The 19,339-nt window shown below is 41.1% G+C and overlaps 2 protein-coding genes across 4 annotated transcripts in view; one reads left to right on the forward strand and one right to left on the reverse strand.

The window, feature by feature from the left end:
- RIGI (RNA sensor RIG-I) overlaps positions 1-7,676 on the forward strand; it is a 74,768-nt gene extending 67,092 nt beyond the window's left edge. Inside the window, exon 18 of the mRNA XM_064380690.1 lies at positions 5,500-7,676. Within this exon, the coding sequence (XP_064236760.1) occupies positions 5,500-5,796 (297 nt within the window). The 3' untranslated portion in view covers positions 5,797-7,676. The remainder of the gene's footprint in view (positions 1-5,499) is intronic.
- A 1,196-nt stretch (positions 7,677-8,872) lies between these two features.
- Positions 8,873-19,339, reverse strand: part of ACO1 (aconitase 1) — a 76,217-nt gene continuing 65,750 nt past the window's right edge. For all 3 annotated transcript variants that reach the window (XM_012454613.2, XM_012454612.2, XM_064380700.1), the window contains 3 exons: positions 16,177-16,299; positions 13,626-13,811; positions 8,873-12,702 (listed from right to left, as the gene is read on the reverse strand). In XM_012454613.2, the coding sequence (XP_012310036.1) occupies positions 12,589-12,702; positions 13,626-13,811; positions 16,177-16,299 (423 nt within the window). In that variant the 3' untranslated portion in view covers positions 8,873-12,588. The remainder of the gene's footprint in view (positions 12,703-13,625; positions 13,812-16,176; positions 16,300-19,339) is intronic.

Genomic DNA, 19,339 nt, shown 5'->3' on the forward strand with positions numbered 1-19,339 from the left:
AAGTGCCAGCCTGGGCCACATAGACCCCATCTCTAAAACAAAAATTAGTTGGGCTTGGTAGCATGCATCTGTAGTTCCAGCTATTCAGGAGACTGAGGTGAACTGATCGTTTGAGCCTGGGAGATCAAGGCTGCAGTGAGCTGTGACTGCACCACTGCACTGTAGCCTGGACAACAGAGGTAAGACCCTGGCTCAAAAGAAGAAAAAAATAGTTTAAAAAAATTGTTGTACAGCCACTTACTTAAATATCATACAGCCATTAAAAACAATGGTAAGGTTGGGCGTGGTGGCTCACACCTATAATCCCAGCACCTTGAAAGGCTGAGGCACGCAGATCACCTGAGGTCAGGAGTTTGAGACCAGCCTGGCCAACATGGCAAAAGTCCGCCTCTACTAAAAATACAAAAATTAGCCGGACATGGTGGTGGGTGCCTCTAATCCCAGCTACTCGGGAGGCTGAGGCAGGAGAATCACTTGAATCCAGGAGGCAGAGGTTGCAGTGAGCTGAGATTGCACCACTGCACTCCAGCCTGGGTGACAGAGCAAGACTGTCTCAGGAGAAAAAAAAATGCTAAATCTTGGATTAGATCCTGGAACAGATAAAGGATACTAGTAAAGAAAGAGTGGTAAAATCTGTAGTTTAGATAATAGTAATGTATTGCTGTTAATTTCTTGGTTTTTGACAAATGTGCTGTGGTATATCGGATAGTAGCACTTGGAGAAACTGGGTAAAGGTATGCAGAAATTTTCTGGGGCATCTTTGCAATTTTTCTGTAAATCTAAAATCATTCCAAAGTAAAGTTTATTTTAAAAAAATGACAATGAAGTTCAGTATAAAGAAAAACTGCTTACAAACTAATGGTGATGTGGAAAAAATAACCAGAACTCAAAATTGTAAAGATGCTGCTTTATAGCTGTGTGAAACAATAGCAGCAAATACCCCCATTGCCACTATCAAGAGAAAAAGTCAAACAAAAAACTTACCTTTCTACAGAAAAACAAAGACTAGGGGAACTATATCAAAATGTATTAATATTTTAGTGGTGAGATTCCATGATTTTTTTCTCTTTTCCTTCTATTTTGTGTTTTACAAACATTCCTTTTGGACTATGGATCACCTTTATAATGAAAACAAAATATCTCCTTATTTGTGAAACATGATATCTGCAGGTTAGCCTTCTATTGCAGCCTTATGTTTTTTTCTTAAAACTTTCAAAGGGTTGGAAAGATCTTCAAAGAGAAACGTAGGGTATAAATCTCTTGCATGGAGGGCACGGTGGAGGGGATGGGCTGGCTTACATGAGGAGTTATTACTTCAGGGTGTTCTGTTCCTCTTCAGAAAGCAGAAATCTCTCATCAGCCCAGCCCTTTGGGCAAGAAGCATATTAGGAGTCATATTGCTAAGTTCCCTTGCTTTTCTGAGTCTGCTTCTTTATCCGCAAAAGGTCCTTTCAGCTCCAATTTGGGTGATTATTCCATTAAAAATGGCCCTGTTAGACCGTATGTTTTCCTGAGGGACTAGTATGTTGGATCTGCATTTGGTTTCTGAGCTGTTTACTCTAAAGTTGACTCTAGGTGAGGCCTGTGGACACATTAGTCCCTGACCTTCTTCAATTGTATCTTGACCTTGGTCGTTTTTCCCTGTATCCTTTGGATTGTGCCTGCCAGGGCCACTGGTATGATGAACTTGAGCTTCACAGATTTTCAACAAACACTGCTTTTGTTTTTGAATAAAGAATATCTACCTTTAGAAGCTGAGTTACCTGGAAACTTTTTTTAAAAAAATATATATTTTTTTAATTGCATTTTAGGTTTTGGGGAACATGCAAGATTGTTGCATAGGTACACACATGGCAGTGTGATTTGCTGCCTTCCTCCCCTTCACCTATATCTGGCATTCTCTCCCATGCTCTCTCTCCACAACTCCCCTCCCCCCGCTGTCCCTCCCCTATTTCCCCCCAACAGACCCCACTGTGTAGTGCTCCCCTCCCTGTGTCCATGTGTTCTCATTGTTCAACACCCACCTATGAGTGAGAACATGCGGTGTTTGATTTTGTGTTCTTGTGTCAGTTTGCTGAGAATGATGGTTTCCAGGTTCATCCATGTCCCTACAAAGGACATGAACTCATCGTTTTTGATGGCTGCATAATATTCCATGGTGTATATGTGCCACATTTTCCCTGTCCAGTCTATCATCGATGGGCATTTGGGTTGCTTCCAGGTCTTTGCTATTGTAAACTGTGCTGCAATGAACATTCGTGTGCATATGTCCTTATAGTAGAACAATTTATAATCCTTTGGATATATACCCAGTAATGGGATTGCTGGATCAAATGGAATTTCTATTTCTAGGTCCTTGAGGGATTCCCACAGTGTCTTCCACAATGGGGCTAATTTACACTCCCACCAACAGTGTAAAAGTGTTCCTATTTCTCCACATCCTCTCCAGCATCTGTTGTCTCCAGATTTTTTAATGATCACTATTCTAACTGGTGTGAGATGGTATCTCAATGTAGTTTTGATTTGCATTTCTCTAATGACCAGTGATGATGAGCATTTTTTCATATGTTTGTTGGTCTCATGTTTGTCTTCTTTTGTAAAGTGTCTGTTCATATCCTTCGCCCACTTTTGAATGGGCTTGTTTTTTTCTTGTAAATCTGCTTTAGTTCGTGGTAAATTCTGGATATCAGGCCTTTGTCAGATGGGTAAACTGCAAATTTTTTTTCCCATTCTGTTGGTTGTCGATTCACTCTGATGACTGTTTCTTTTGCTGTGCAGAAGCTGTGGAGTTTGATTAGGTCCCATTTGTCTATTTTGGCTTTTGTTGCCAATGCTTTTGGTGTTTTGGTCATGAAGTCCTTGCCTATGCCTATGTCCTGAATGGTTTTGCCTAGATTTTCTTCTAGGGTTTTTATGGTGTTAGGTCTTATGTTTAAGTCTTTAATCCATCTGGAGTTAATTTTAGTTTAAAGTGTCAGGAGGGGGTCCAATTTCTGCTTTCTGCACATGGCTAGCCAGTTTTCCCAACACCATTTATTAAACAGGGAATCCTTTCCCCATTGCTTGTTTTTGTCAGGTTTGTCAAAGATCGGATGGTTGTAGATATGTTGTGTTGCCTCTGAGGCCTCTGTTCTGTTCCATTGGTCTCTATCTCTGTTTTGGTACCAGTACCATGCTGTTTTGATGACTGTAGCCCTGTAGTATAGTTTGAAGTCCAGTAGTGTGATGCCTCCCGCTTTGTTCTTTTTGCTTAGAATTGACTTGGCTATGCGGGCTCTCTTTTGGTTCCATATGAAGTTTAAGGTGGTTTTTTCCAGTTTTGTGAACAAGATCATTGGTAGCTTGATGCGGATAACATTGAATCTGTAAATTACTTTGGGCAATATGGCCATTTTCACGATATTGATTCTTCCTAACCATGAACATGGAATGTTTCTCCATCTGTTTTGTGTCCTCTCTTATTTCATTGAGCAGTGGTTTGTAGTTCTCCTTGAAGAGGTCCTTTACGTTCCTTGTTAGTTGTATTCCTAGGTATTTTATTCTCTTTGTAGCAATTGTGAATGGCAGTTCATTCTTGATTTGGCTCTCTTTAAGTCTGTTATTGGTGTATAGGAATGCTTGTGATTTTTGCACATTGATTTTGTATCCTGAGACTTTGCTGAAGTTGCTTATCAGTTTCAGGAGATTTTGGGCTGAGACGATGGGGTCTTCTAGATATACAATCATGTCGTCTGCAAATAGAGACAATTTGGCTTCCTCCTTTCCTATTTGAATACCCTTGATTTCTTTTTCTTGCCTGATTGCTCTGGCTAGAACTTCCAGTACTACATTGAATAGGAGTGGTGAGAGAGGGCATCCTTGTCTAGTGCCAGATTTCAAAGGGGATGCTTCCAGATTTTGCCCATTCAGTATGATATTGGCTGTTGGTTTGTCATAAATAGCTTTTATTATTTTGAGATCCGTTCCGTCAATACCTAGTTTATTGAGGGTTTTTAGCATAAAGTGTTGTTGAATTTTGTCGAAGGCCTTCTCTGCATCAATTGAGATAATCATGTGGTTTTTGTCTTTGGTTCTGTTTATATGGTGAATTACATTTATAGACTTTTGTATGTTGAACCAGCCTTGCATCCTCGGGATGAATCCTGCTTGATCATGGTGGATAAGCTTTTTGATGTGCTGTTGCAATCGGCTTGCCAGTATTTTATTGAACACTTTTGCATCTATGTTCATCATGGATATTGGCCTGTAGTTTTCTTTTCTTGTTGAGTCTTTGCCAGGTTTTGGTATCAGGATGATGTTGGTCTCATAAAATGATTTGGGAAGGATTCCCTGTTTTTGGATTATTTGGAATAGTTTCAGAAGGAATGGTACCAGTTCCTCTTTGTATGTCTGATAGAATTCGGCTGTGAACCCATCTGGACCTGGGCCTTTTTTGGATGGTAGGCTCTTAATTGCTGCCTCAACTTCAGCCCTTGTTATTGGTCTATTCAGGGTTTCGACTTCTTCCTGGTTTAGGCTTGGGAGGAGGCAAGTGTCCAGGAATTTATCCATTTCTTCCAGGTTTACTAGTTTACATGCATAGAGTTGTTTGTAATAATCTCTGATGATGGTTTGAATTTCTGTGGAATCTAGTGATATCCCCTTTATCATTTTTTATTGCATCTCTTTGGTTATTCTCTCTTTTCCTTTTTATTAATCTGGCTAGTGGTCTATTTTGTTGATCTTTTCAAAAAACCAGCTCCTGGATTTATTGATTTTTTGAAGGGTTTTTTGTGTCTCTATCTCCTTCAGTTCTGCTCTGATCTTGGTTATTTCTTGTCTTCTGCTAGGTTTTGAGTTTTTTTGATCTTGCTCCTCTAGCTCTTTCAATTTTGATGATAGAGTGTCAATTTTAGATCTCTCCTTGCTTCTCATGTGGGCACTTATTGCTATATATTTTCCTCTAGAGACTGCTTTAAATGTGTCCCAGAGATTCTGGTATGTTGTGTCTTCGTTCTCGTTGGTTTCGAAGAACATCTTTATTTCTGCCTTCATTTCATTGTTTATCCAGTCAACATTCAAGAGAAAGTTGTTCAGTTTCCATGAAGCTGTGCAGTTCTGAGTTATTTTCTGAATTCTGAGTTCTGTCTTGATTGCACTGTGGTCTGAGAGACTGTTATGATTTCCGTTTTTTGCATTTGCGGAGGAGTGATTTACTTCCAATTATGTGGTCAATTTTAGAGTAGGAAACTTCTTAAATCCTCCTCTTCATGAGGTGCCCAGTATCCTCACTTGCAACCCCACCCAGCCTGTAGAGGAGAGTCAGGTGCATGGATCCTCCTCTGGACTTAGGTGAATCCATATTTTTTTCCCTCCAATTGTAAAATAAGCGAGACCCACCTGTTCTTCATCTCAGATTATTGTGGCGTTGCTTTCTTTCTTTCTTTCTTTTTTTTAATCACAGTTATGTACTGGTTCTAATGTTCTCTTTTGTATGTTATTCCATCCCTTCTTCTGTAGGAATCCCATTACACTGTGCTTGGAGATGCTTTTAAGGAATGCTTTGTGAGTAGACCACATCCTCAACCAAAGCAGTTTTCAAATTTTTATAAAAGAGCAAAGATATTCTGTGCCCGACAGGACTGCAGCCATGACTGGGGAATCCATGTGAAGTACAAGACATTTGAGATTCCAGTTATAAAAATTGAAAGTTTTGTGGTGGAGGACATTGCAACTGGAGTTCAGACACTGTACTCAAAGTGGAAGGACTTTCATTTTGAGAAGATACCATTTGATGCAGCAGAAATGTCCAGATGATATCAGGGCCTCAATCTTCAGCTTCAGAGAATGAATAACTTTGAGTGGAGAAGAAACTAACCTAGTGGGTATAATCATGGATGGCTTGTACCACTGTGAGAGTTTCTTTTTTTAATATCATTAACAGTTTGTACTATATTATATATGCAAAGCACAAATGAATGAATCACAGCACTAAATATTTAGTAGGCCGACAGAGCTCATAGTACTTGGGAAAAATTAAAAAGCCTATCTAGCCTTCGTTTTAGAGTCAGCTGCCAACAAACACACAATGATCACTCTGTACACATTGGGATAGATGAATGGAATGTTGGAAATTTTTCTATACCTCCCTTTCTTTTCTTAACCTACTGTAAACTGGCTTTTGCTCTTAACAATCTACTGAAATTGTTCTTTTGAAGGTTACCAGTGACTCTGGTTGCCAAATCCATTGGGCATTTCTTGACCTTCTTTCTATTTGACTTCTGTGCATTTGGCCCTGTTGAGTACTCTTCTTGAAATTCTCCCTTGGCTTCTTTTCTGGTTCTATTCTAGTCTTTTTTATTGAGTCCTCTTTGCTGATCCTTTAAGTGTTGATAATTCCAAGGATTCAATATATGTACATATATAAGTATATACTACACGTATGTATATGTAACTATTATACATACAGGTATGTATATGTAATGGTTATATGTACTCATGTTCTGTGTAGCAATGTGTGGTATGGCTACACAGAGAACATGAGTACATAAAGCCATTTTTATGCTTATACTAAAAGCTGTCCACCGTAGAGCAGCTGTGTGTGGCAATATGTGTCCACTCTACAGTGGACAGCTTTTAGTAGTGAGGATAAAAATGGTAAAATACTTCTTAGAAACTTGCCAAATACATTTTGCCCTATTAATATGTTCTCTTAACATGTGCCATTGTTCTCTTTGACCATTTTCCTATAATGGCTGACGTTCAATTGAATGTCTGTTCTCAGGTCCCTTGGATGTTACTGATGAGGCAGTTTGTCCTTTCTACTTGACAAATTAGAGTATGTATTCAAATGGCATTCATGTGTCACTTAGCAAGGTTTGCTGATGCTTCAAAGAGCTTAGTTTGCAGTTTTCTAAACATGGAAATAAGTGCCTGAGTTCCCTGGATATCAACGGGATGATGTGTTACAGCTGCCTCCCTCTCCATGCAATCCGGTGACCAATGGTACAAGCGAGGAGCCAGAGAAACCTGCCAGTTATATAACTTTTCTTTGGCTTTTCTTCATCTGTAAAACAAGGATAATACTGAACTGTAAGGGTTAGTGGAGAGTTTTTAATTTAAAGAATGTGTGAAAAGTATATGACATAGTAGTTGTTTGGTAAGTTACTAGTAGTAGTTGTCTTAGTAAGACCCAATACAAATGGATTATTTAAACCATCTTTATGAGTTTCTTATTTTTCCATTTGTTTTTTATTAAGATCATCTTTTGTTGTGCAGTTGTTTTTTTTGATGGCTATTTGATACGGTTTGGCTCTGTGTCCCCACCCAAATATCATCTTGAATTGTAATCCCCATAATCCCCATGTATCAAGGGAGGGACCTGATGGGTGGCGATTGGATCATGGGGGCAGCTGTCCCTATGCTGTTCTTGGGATAGTGAGTTCTCAGGAGATCTGATGGTTTTATAAGTGTTTGACAATTCCTCCTTTACATACTCTCTCTTATCTGCTGCCATGTAAGACATGCCTGCTTCCCCTTCTGCCATGATTGTAAGTTTCCTGAGGCCTCCCCAGCCATGTGGAACTGTAAGTCTATTAAACCTCTTTTCTAGTGTGAAAACAGACTAATACACTATCATTTAAGAACTCCAATATGTTGTGTAAAACATCTACTAGAAATAAATTTCATTAACTTTTTTTTTTTTTTTTTTTGAGCTGTAGTCTTTGTTCTGTTGCCTAGGTTGGAGTATAATGGCGTGATCTTGGCTCACTGCAACCTCTGCCTTCTGGGTTCAAGTGATTCTCCTGCCTCAGCCTCCCAAGTAGCTGGGATTACAGGCACCCTCCACCATACCTGGCTAATTTTTTGTACTTTTCATAGAGTCAGGGTTTCACCATGTTGGTCAGGCTGGTCTTGAGCTCCTGACCTCAGATGACCCACCTGCCTCAGCTTCCCACAGTGCTGGGATAACAGGCATGAGCCACCGTGCCCAGCCAAGAAAAGTTCTTTTAAGTATGTAAATGATTCAATTTGGATTCAGTCATAGGCAGACCGAAGTGAAATAAGGAAAACTCAGCATTTCCTTGTTTGACATTTAATGGAATAATGCCATTGCCAGGCATGGACTTGAACAAAGTAGGCACTTGGTTAATATGTATTGAATCAAAGAAATGAGTAGGTAGGCTTTTAGGAATTGTAATCTCTTGACTGACTCCTAAATGCTGGTAATTTATTTCCATACTGAAGGCCACATTTTAAAACCATCTGGTGAGTCTTTTTCATGGATGCATGCCTAGTCGCATTACAGCATCCTGGCAGGGTGTCCAGCCATGTACATGTTTTGAAGTTCCTGTGGTACAGATACAACCTGTTACACGATCACCACCTTATTATCTCTGTGGTCCTGGCCTGTGCTGATGCTGTGATATTTTCACCCTGAAATGAAGAGTCATCTCAACACCAGGTCAGTAAACTGATTCCTGTCTTTCAAATGGATTCATTGTTATTTGAATTTCAAACAACAAACCAACCATAGCTTAATGTTTCTCAAGAGTATCCTATGGAGCGTAGTGCGTGAGACACCCAGAAGAAAGCACTCTGTGGTCAGGTGGGATTCTGTGCCAATCGCTGCCACCTTCCCTGCAAACAGTGATTTACAGCACACATTGTTCTTGTGTCTGTTCTGCAGTGATAAAACCCGTTTAACTCAGTGGTTCCTAAATGTACTGACCCTGGGTCTGTTTTACTCAGGTAACACTGTTAACATCCTATAGAAGCACAGTAGCAGGTATCCAGCCTGCATACGATAAGACAGCTAGAACCAAATTTGAATATTAACTTCAGGAACATGCCTGGAACTCTGTTTCATTATACCATAAAATAAAACTACAAATTTCATTCAACAAATTTGTATTTAATATGTAGGATTCACTCTTGAGATGCCAACTTTTAAAACTTAAGAATATCAGCTATTGTTATATAATCTTTGTTCATGATAATTATGCTGTCTGGGTGAAAAGAAACTGGCTGGGTGTTAAATTCCACTTGCTTTCATGACATTTAATAATGTCCTAAAAAGGCAGCCAGTAGAACCTTCGTTACTGTTTTTCAAAAGTGGCTCTGCATTGCTTCCACATAACCCCATGCATTACTCCACAGTCCTAATAGAGCCCTGAAAGGGTAACTGCCAAAAATAAGGTTCTTCATTTAGGTGACTAAAAACTCCCAATATTTTTTCCCTAGGGAATAACTTGGAGACAAATCTCTAAGATCACATATTATTAATGGTTGCCCCAGAACCTGGCCATATCCCCTGGCATATGGAAGGGCCCAGGAGAAGAGGCCACTCTACTGCAGAGGCCAACAGAAGGTATGATTGGCAGAAGGATGGGGGGTGGTTGGAGGGGCAAATGGAAGGGAACTTGACTTTGAGTCACAAGATCCAATCAAGTCCACAGTCATGGCCACCACTGTTGCTCAAGTTCTATCAGCCAGCCATTTTTATTTTTATTTTATTTTTTGCTTAAGCCAATTTGAGTTGTGCTTCTACCATAGGTAAGAGTCATGCCTAATATATCTTTCCCCTAGATTACTCTCCATGTACCGTAAAAATCTAGTGTGTAAATACACATGAAGGGCATCCCTCGTCCTTACTTGCTACCTTAAAAATATTAACTGTTAGCTTGCTGTGGATGCCAGGAATGCCTTTTTCCCTAGGAGGGATCAGGCAGTAATGAATTTAGAAAACTGTAAGAACACAGATGGGAATCTTCATTCCCAAAGAATATGGGAGGGAGAATATTTTTAATTTGGATAGTAAGATGACCAGTCCTTAAGGAAAAACCAGGTAAAAGAAGTTGGTTTGTTTAGCCTTGTTAGTGGGCAAGGTTGAGACACTGGCCAAGGTGGGGTGTGTGGGTGTGGGTGTGTGTGTCCCTCTGTTGCCCAGGCTGGAGTGCAATGGAGTGATCATGGCCTTGACCTCCCAGGCTCAAGTGATCTTCCTACCTCAGACTCCTGAACAGCTGGGACCACAGGTACATACCATCACACCTGGCTGATTTTTTTTTTTTCTTTTGTTAGAGTGTTGCCCAGGCTGGTCTCAAACATCTGGGCTCAAGCAACCCTCCAGCCTCGGCCTCCCAGTGTTGGGATTATAGGCATGAGCCACTGTGCCTGGCCGAGATACTTTTACTGAAAAGGACAGAGGGTGTACTTGGAGTTAAGGGACCCAGTTCCATCAGTCACAAGTATCTGTTTCCTCATAACCATTGTCTTTGGGCTGCTTAACTAAATATGTGGACTGTGTGGCTTATAAACAAACTTCTCACAGTTCTGGTTGGAAAGTCTAGGATCAAGGCACTGGCAGATTCAGTATCTGGTGAGAACCCACTTTCTAGTTCACAGATGGTGCCTTCTTGCTGTGTTCTCCCAGGGTAGAAGAGATGAGTGGGTGTCTCTTGAGCCTCTTTTAAAAGACACTAGCTCCATCCAGAGGGCTCCACCCCCATGAGGTGAAGCCCTCTGGATGAAGGGCCCAGCTTAGCTTCTATTACTGGAGGCCCCACTTCTATTACCATCACCTGGGGGGTTCAGATTTCACCATATGAATTTTGGGGAGGATATGAACATTCAGACTATAGGAGCCACTGAATGTGGGGAGCTAGACAGCTCCCCAGCTGCTCAGTAATGGGGAGCCAAGACAGTGGAGGTCTGTTTTCTCAGCCATTCTTAGTGTTTGTATTCTAGGACTGATCCTAATTTGAGGATAAAGGCTTTTTGTACAATGGAGTTCTGTTTGTTTTTTTCTGAGATCGAGTTTCACTCTTGTAGCCCAGGCTGGAGTGCAATGGCACGATCTCGGCTGACTGTAGCCTCTGCCTCCCAGGTTCAAGCGATTCTTATGCCTCAGCCTCCCGTGTAGCCGGGGATTAGAGGTCCCCACCATCACACCTGGCTAATTTTTGTATTTTTAGTAGAGATAGGGTTTCAGCATGTTGGCCAGGCTGGTCTTGGAACTCCTGACCTCAGGTGATCTGTCCGCCTTGGCAACCCAAAGTGCTGGGATTACAGGTGTGAGCCACTGCACCTGGCTGTTCGTAATTTTTTTTTTTTAATGAACATAAATTAGATCCCCAGGACCACAAATAGAGGGATGCTAAATAACCCGTCTTGATTCCTCATCTGTTGAGAAGTTGAAAGAGGATTAGATCCCAGCTGTTCTGATGACCAGGCCACATTAAAAATTCATTAGAAGGATCCTGCCCTCCTATACTTGGACATCACAGCTTCTGCTGGTTCTTGGGCACTCAGACTCCAGGACTTAGACCAGCATTCCCCATGCCCCTCCCCAGGTTCTTAGGCATTTGGACTTGAACTAAGTTATAATACCACCAGCTTTCCTGGGTCTCCATCAGAGTGGGACCCTGATCCAATAGAATTAGTGTTGCTGTAAGAGACATGAGAGCCCATTTTCTCTCTCCCCCACCAGGCACATATCAAAGAAATGCCCTGTGAGAACAAGCAAAAAGGTGGCCATCTGTAAGCAAGGAAGAGGAGTGTCCTCACCAGAAAATGAAGTGGCTAGAATGTTGATCTCAGAATTCCAGCCTCCAGAATTGTGAGAAAAAAATTTCTGTTCTTTCAGCCATTCAGTGTACAGATTACATTATAGCAGCCTGAGCAAACTAAGACATGCCCAGAAATGGCTACAGGGGTAAAAAGAAGCAAAACCTATCATCTGCTTTTCCTTACATACTTACATCATCGCTACTGCTACCAGGCTACTCTTCCTTCTTGTCTGCTCCCAAATAGGGCAGAGTAGAATGGTTCCTAAACATTTCCATTATACCCGTACAGTTCTGATGATAGAGTTGTAAAAATGGGAGAATATGAAAGTTATTCGGGCTTCCTAATGGATTCACTCTGCTCTAAACATCCCCAAACTCTAGCCACACACACAGCAAAACTCAAAGTCAACAAGTTTTCATTGAAAATACATTTCATTTCATTCAAATTAGAAATGTTGTGTTCTCCCAACAAAGGTCTCCTCTTGATAAATGAAAAGATAGTAAAAAGACAACGTCACATTTCTTTTTATGCAGATCTATCAATCAATCAAAAGGTACATAATCAAAAAAACTCCAACACCTGAACTGTCCATGAGGTGTCTGGATGATTCACTCTGAAGGAAAAGGAGAATCATTGCTCTAATGTAGAAAGCAAAATGACCCTCAAGAGAAAGGTTTCATTGAGTAGAGTATAAGAGAGGAACAATAAGAGGGTAAGAAACACCTTCTGAGAAGGTTTGCTTGTGTTCAGCTGAAGATTAATAGGAAACAAACAGTGAAAATTCAACATCCCATGATCAGTAACTTTAAAGATAAAAGTTCTTGGTTCTCTGTTTCTGGCACTACTGAGTTTAACAAAAATAGAGAATGTAAAAACTTCTGGTTTTGTGCCTACAGGAATGGCACCAACACCCTGGTGCTCACTTGCTCCATCTACAAGGCAGCAGCCTGGGAGGCCTCTCTGCCAGAGCCTGGGCTGGCTGGTGCAGTTTCCTCCCTGGGTGCAGCACCAAGTGCAGGTCTCCTAGGAAATGGGGGCCTACGTGGCCATCCTGCGGATCATGTAGTTGAGGATGCCCCCGTTGAGGAAGTAAGTGAGCTCCACGTCGGTGTCGAACCTCATGACAGCCTGGAAGGTCTTTCCGGTATCCAGCTGCGGCACAAAGAGATGGAAGAATTGTTGGGGGAGGAGGCGAGACAGCTCTGTTCGGAGGAGATTTTGCCCAGCTTGCCCCTCAGGTATGGTCCACACTCCGGCAACACCAGCAGCACATGCAAGGCCACTGGCCCTAGCCCAGACCCACTAAATTAGAAGATGCATTTCAGCAAGATCCCTGGGAGACTGCTTTGCCTATTAAAGCTTGAAAAGCACTGCAGGCTGTAAATGAGGGAGAGAAGCATCTAAGAAGTAAAAATAGCTTCTCAGGGCAGTAGCTATTAATGACATAGGGATAATATTTTTTAAACCTCTGGGGACTCCCTGTGGACAGAAGTTTCTAATCAGCAGAGGTTTCATTAAGGCTTTCCCTTAGGCAGCTGGCCCACCTGCTTATCTGAGATAAACTTTTGCACTCCCTCCCCAGGGCACTGAATACCCCCGGGACCTGGGTACTTTATCTTTACCTTGCCTAGGGATGTGTCATTTTCACTCTTGGGTTAATCAAAGCCTGGTGCCTATGGGCAGGCTTAGGGAGGGATGAGCGTATCTGTTGCTCACATCTTTATAATAAAATGTTTATCAGGTAATGTGAAATGTCACATCCCTGAGCTCTTATCATGGTCCTCTGCCTCTGGGCTGAGTGAGACTGGGGAGAATAGGGGACAGTAGAGGTGCGAGGTAAGAATGGAACTAAGGATAACTGTGAATAAACAGAGAAATTAATTAATAAATCCATAGGCATCATCCTATGTTGTGAAGTCAGGTAGAAAAGGTGCTAGTAGGACTCCTAAGTCTAATGCAGTCCTACTGAGTGCTATTTTTTGCTTTCCAAACCTCACTCATTTCCTTCTAACAAGATTGGTTACAAACAACGGGCCCCTTTTGAAGGGGCCTGGCAAGGAGATGCTCCAGCTTACCTTGACCTGGACTTTCATTCGTGGTTTGAGGTTTTCTGGTATAATGACAGTGTATCGTTCCCGCCCTGTGAGTCCCAGGGCATCTGCATTCTCACCAGGGAGATATTCAAGTGGGATCACCCCCATGCCAACCAGGTTACTACGGTGAATGCGCTCATAGCTCTCAGCCAGGATAGCTTTGATTCCCTGATGAATAAAGAGAGTAGAGACACAGTTCCAGTCTTTTCTTTGGATACACTGACTTATAAAAGACTTTGTAAGTTAGAACTGTTCTCACACCTAAATTATTTGTAAGTACCTATTAATATTTTACATACAATGTTATCCTCTAGTGATAAATAACAGAATAGCTAGTCTTTCCTGATTGCTTACAATGTAAAGGCACTATGTAAGCACCTAAATAATTCCTCTCATTCCACCCTCCACTAACCTGGGGATGGAGATGCTCTTATTGTCCCCCTTTACCCAGGGAGTCAGTGCTGGTATCTGGACCCATGAAGTCTGACAAGTGATATAACATGTCTTAGCAAACTTACATTGCATCTGGAATCCACATCACAAAACAACATAAAATTTTTCCCTATTATCAAAAATGCAACTTTAGAACATACCACAGATAAAGTAAATGACTGCCTCCTGTGTACTGCTTTTACACTTCCTGCTTCAAAGGTCACATTGCACTGAATACAGTCTTGATACTAAGCTTAAAGAATGTCTTATTGGGAATCTATAATTGGCAATATACAGCAATAAAGCATAGTACTCCATTAACTAGAACTCCCCCATTAGTTTATTATTAATAATAACTGTCATAAAATATTAAAATACCCTAAGAGGTCTCTTGGGCACACTTTTAAGATGCCCAACACCAGGGTTACTTTGGGAGCTTGTTAAAAACGAAACTTGGGTACTACCCCAGATCTGCTGCATCAGAATATCTTGCAGGGAGTGTGGGGTGGGAGGGGGCTAGTGATTCTTACAATTTTGAGGACTACGAACTATAGTGCAGTGGTTCTCAACCACTGCTGCATATCAGAATCACCAGGGGAGGCTTTTAAAATCCCAGTGTCCAGGACTTTCTCCTTACCAATTAAACCAGAATCTCTGGAGATAAGATCCAAGCACAGGTATTAAAAAAATCCTGTGTTTCCAAACTTGAGAAGCACTGCTACAGAGGGAGGGCAGACTCTTTGGGGCAGTAGATGATATTTTCTAGGGATTTGGGTATAGATGGATATATTCTTGGGAAGTAGAAAGCTTTCTAAACACACACTATTCAGGTCACTAGCTCTGTGCAAAGGCCATGCTGCTGTGTTTCAGAAGCTGTAAATCATAGCTGTCCAATGCTCTCTGGTAAGTACAGTCCAGCACGGCTGAGTGGCCCAGCCCGGACAACTACAGAACAGAAGAGCACATGTTTTCCTGGACAGCCAGAGCTCAGTGGTTCTATAGAAAGTCTGGACTCTAGAGAACCCCTGGGGGCCAGTTCTCTTCTTATCCTCTATCAGATCTTAGAGTTCCCTGAGTGCTCACTGCCTGGGTCTCAGTTCAGTAGTTTCCAGAAAAGACAGGCCTTTGACCTGCTACCAACTAATCAGAGAACATTTCTGTTTTCCTCAGAGCAAAATAACCAATTAGTGTGATGTTCAAAGACATTTTCAGAAGCCTAGATGTCTGGAGAACTGTGCCAGCCAGATTTTTCTTAGTGTACTGTGGATATGAACTTAGTGTTTCCCAAGTGCATTAATTTGCAAGCCATAAATGATTTAAATGGACATCAGGCGAGCCATTTTTACCGCACCCTGAAGAAGATTCAGGCTGGGTGGCACAATTCTTTTCTGGTTTTAGGGCAAGCAAATGCCCAAGAGGTAAAAGCTCTCTGCTCCCTGCATGGCCCCTTCTATGGGGACACCTCAAGATGTGGAGCCCCGAGATGGCTGAAGGTTCTAAAGAGCTGCCTGCCTATGTGCAGAGTGAGTCTCCCTCTCTCATCAAGTGCCCATAGCAGATTTTCATAGGCAGTGAAGAGCAATCGTAAAAAGTGATTCTCTCAATTTTCCAAGAGACTTAGAACCCATTCTTGCCAAAGTAACTCCTGAAAAAGTCCAGGCTCCTTTTCTCTTTTGTGAACCTGACAGACAATACAATAGCCCTGGCTTATCCCTGACATTCATCCAGAACAAAGGACTTGAATAAATTTTGGTTCCTCAACCTCTGAGAATGTTAAAAAAGCCATGAAACTTCTCCCTATGAAAGACATACATGTACTCTTCTGGATATGTTTTCAGAGACTTCACAGAGTCCCCAGAACTGTTCTATAGACACACCCCCAAGGTCCATTAATGAATGACAGATTCAGTTAAACTCTGCATAGTCCTTCACCAAGTAAAATAAATCCACAGCCACCAAGAAACAGGCAAGGAATAAACACTACATGCTTTTTTGAGCCTGCTCTTCCATGACATCTTGGAAAGTAAAGCAACAGGATTTGTTGGCACCCTCCCAGTTCAGAGGGGAGCTGCCTCCTGGGATGTCTCTGCTTCATACTCACCAGCAGCAAAGGGCCCTTAGCTGCCCAGTCTCGGGAGCTGCCTGCACCGTACTCTTTGCCAGTCAGAATGATCAGGGGAAGGCCTGCCTGCTGGTACCGCTCAGCAGCATCAAAGACATCAAGCTGAAGAAGAGAAAAGGAAGTTTTACAGATACAGGAGAGGCAAAGAGTGGACATAGGCCCCCTGAGCACTGGTGAGGGCAGGGCCAAGTCTACTTAATCAGATATCTGGTCTACAAATTCTCAATTATCTTGATCTTTCTACTTCTACCAAATTAAATTTTGTATTCTTATTTTAGTCTCACTCTATCACCCAGGCTGGAGTGCAGTGGCACAATCTCAGCTCACTGCAACCTCTGCTTTTTGGGTTTCAAGTGATTCTCCTGCTTTAGTCTCCCAAGTAACTAGGATTACAGGCACCCGCTGTCAAACCCAGCTAATTTTTGTATTTTTAGTAGAGGCAGGGTTTCACCATGCTGGCCAGACTTGTCTTGAACTCTTGACCTCAAGTGATCCTCCTACCTCAGCCTCCCAAAGTACTGGGATTACAGGCATAAGCTACTGTTCCTGGCCTTAAATTTTGTATTCTTAAAAACATTTTATATTCTTTTGACAGAAATGCGTAATTGTTGTTGGTTTTATAAACACATTAGAATCCTAAGGCATCAGGGACAAAAGGAAACTAGATCAGATTTTTTTCTTTTCCATTGACAAAACTATTTTAAAACTCAAACAGAATCCAACCTAAACGTTGATTCTCACTCAGTATCAAAACCTCAGTGAGGTCAGTTGTAAAGGGTAACAAAACACAAAGAAGGTAACATGTTCTGAAATTATATAAAGTGCAAACTTTTCTACATAGAAGTCAAGGGTAGAGATGCTAGAAATGCAAATGGAAGCCCAAGTCAATAAAAGGTAGAAAAAGATTAATATTTTAGTACATGAGAAACATACAAATAGATTTCTCACAGGAAATCTCTATCTGCTGAACTGAGAGTTTACAAAGACATGATATCATCTCTGGTAGCTGAGCAGTACTATTATTTTTCCTGGCTATAAGTCAGAAGATAAAATTCCTCAAAAGAGAGACAGGAGCTAAAGAAAACTCTCAAATAGGCTTTCACAAATTTGTATTTTGGTGTACTGATGGAACCTGTGGTTAATTTCACGTGGCATTACCTAAACCTGGGTAGGATTCTGTATGTCTTCAGCTAGAGAGAACTCATAAATATAGAAACTGTCATAGAAACAGTGAAAAACCTTCTTCTGTCCAACTAAATTGTGTGGATCCTTTCAAAGACCAGAAAGAAACAACTTATCTGTTATTTTCAGATATTATAGCTTTGGGTATTAACAATGTGAGAGTGTGTGCTTTAAAAAGTACTGTAAAGCTGACAATCTCATGGCAAAGCACATCATGTTACCCAAGCTCAGAGGGACTAAGCAGGTCTAGAACTCAGGTCTCCTGACTTTTCTATTGAACGTGCCATGCTGAGAGCCCTCAACAGCTTAGAAAGCAACAGCTCCCTGCACTCTTACGCTCTTCTAAAGAGAACATAACATTTAGCTATTTCTTCTGTTACTGTGCCTTTATACCTCTAGGTATTATGTTTAAACTACTTGTTCTTCATTTCTCCATTTTTGTTATTGTCAATTTCCTACTTTGAGGATTTACTTCTCCTAATCTTTCCTCTTCCACACATCTCCCTTCTCCCCAACCTCCCAATATAGTTATTTTGGTAAGTCAGCATTTGTTGTCTGCATGATCATGACTATATAAATACTATTTACAGCTAAGTCAGGTAATGTACTGTGATTTCCTTTTCTTGGCAGTTTAAGACATGTTTCTACTGGAGTTAGTAACTCCACTTTTTTGAATGAATTTTTTTGAAAATTATTAACGTTCATTTTTTCTGTTTTTCCTGTTTCTATGTCCCTATAGTACAAATTAAGCCCTATAGGACAAATCTCCTGTAAAGACATTCAAACACATCAGGCAATCTACCATTTTAAAATCTCTGTCATGGCACTATCATTCCTGGAGCTCTCAGTCCTGTTCCAACTTGGGCTGTTTGCTCTCTTGAGCTTGGTGCATTCCTGTTACAGAGGGCTCTTCCTTCACCAGCATCCTGGGGATTCCGTTCATCTGGATCCTGTGTCTTCCTCTTTGGTTTACTCCCTCATTTTGGTGAACATATTGCCAAGTAGCTTCCTAAGGAATGTATCGAGGGCTATTTTTTTTAAGCTTTTGAATATCTGAATGAGTCATTACTTTAAGTGCATTTGACTGGTGGGCTGATGGGCGTAGATTTCAGGATGCAAACCATTTTCCTCAGTCTAAGTTTCTAGCAACAAGGAGTCTGGAACATGTCCTTATCTCCTGTTGTTTCATGTAAGCTGTTTTGTTGAGATTTCTCCTTTTGGTTGCTCTTAATTTCACAATGATATAACTTGGAATGAGTGAGTCTTTTAAAATTATTTAGGTGGGCCTTCAGTGGGCCTTTTCAATGTGAATTCTCAGACCATTCAGTGGGAGAAATTTTACTGTAGCTTTTTATTTTGTTTTGAAATAATTTCCTCTCTTGCATTTTGTCTGTTCTCTTTTTAGCACTTCTATTTAGTTAGGTGTTAGGGCCTCCTGAGTTCAGCTCTTACATTTTTCTCTCTTATCTTTCTGTTACATATTCTAGGAAATATTCTCGACTAATCAACTTCTTTGAATTTCCTTCTTAAATTTTAAATGTTCTTTCTTGTCTGATTGTTATTTCATAGCAACAGAAAATGAACTCTTCTCTGAGGATACAATTTTTTTTCTTTTACTTTTTGCACTCCCCCCACCCCCTGTTCAAGTCTTGGCTCAAATGTGTGTTCATCCTTGATTCTGTCTCTTAAGATGAGGCTCTAGACACCTGACTAGAAATTCTATGTTATGCAGGGCTTGTAAATGAGTGAGGTGTACACTATGATGTTTATTAGGGGCCTCCCAATGCCTATAACCACAAGTCTTTCCTGGTGGTCTCTAGGGTATTCCATCATTCAACATGTATGTTTTTTCATTTAATATTCTGTGACCTCTGCTATTCACTGAACAAGGATCTGCTGGGCTAGGTCCTGAAGATCAATGATCATCTCTACAGAACAAGTTTGTGTTACATAATCAGTT

Source organism: Aotus nancymaae, unplaced genomic scaffold (genome assembly GCF_030222135.1).
Source record: "Aotus nancymaae isolate 86718 unplaced genomic scaffold, 86718_ANA_hifiasm-v0.15.2.pri h1tg000003l, whole genome shotgun sequence".
Taxonomy (NCBI): domain Eukaryota; kingdom Metazoa; phylum Chordata; class Mammalia; order Primates; family Aotidae; genus Aotus; species Aotus nancymaae.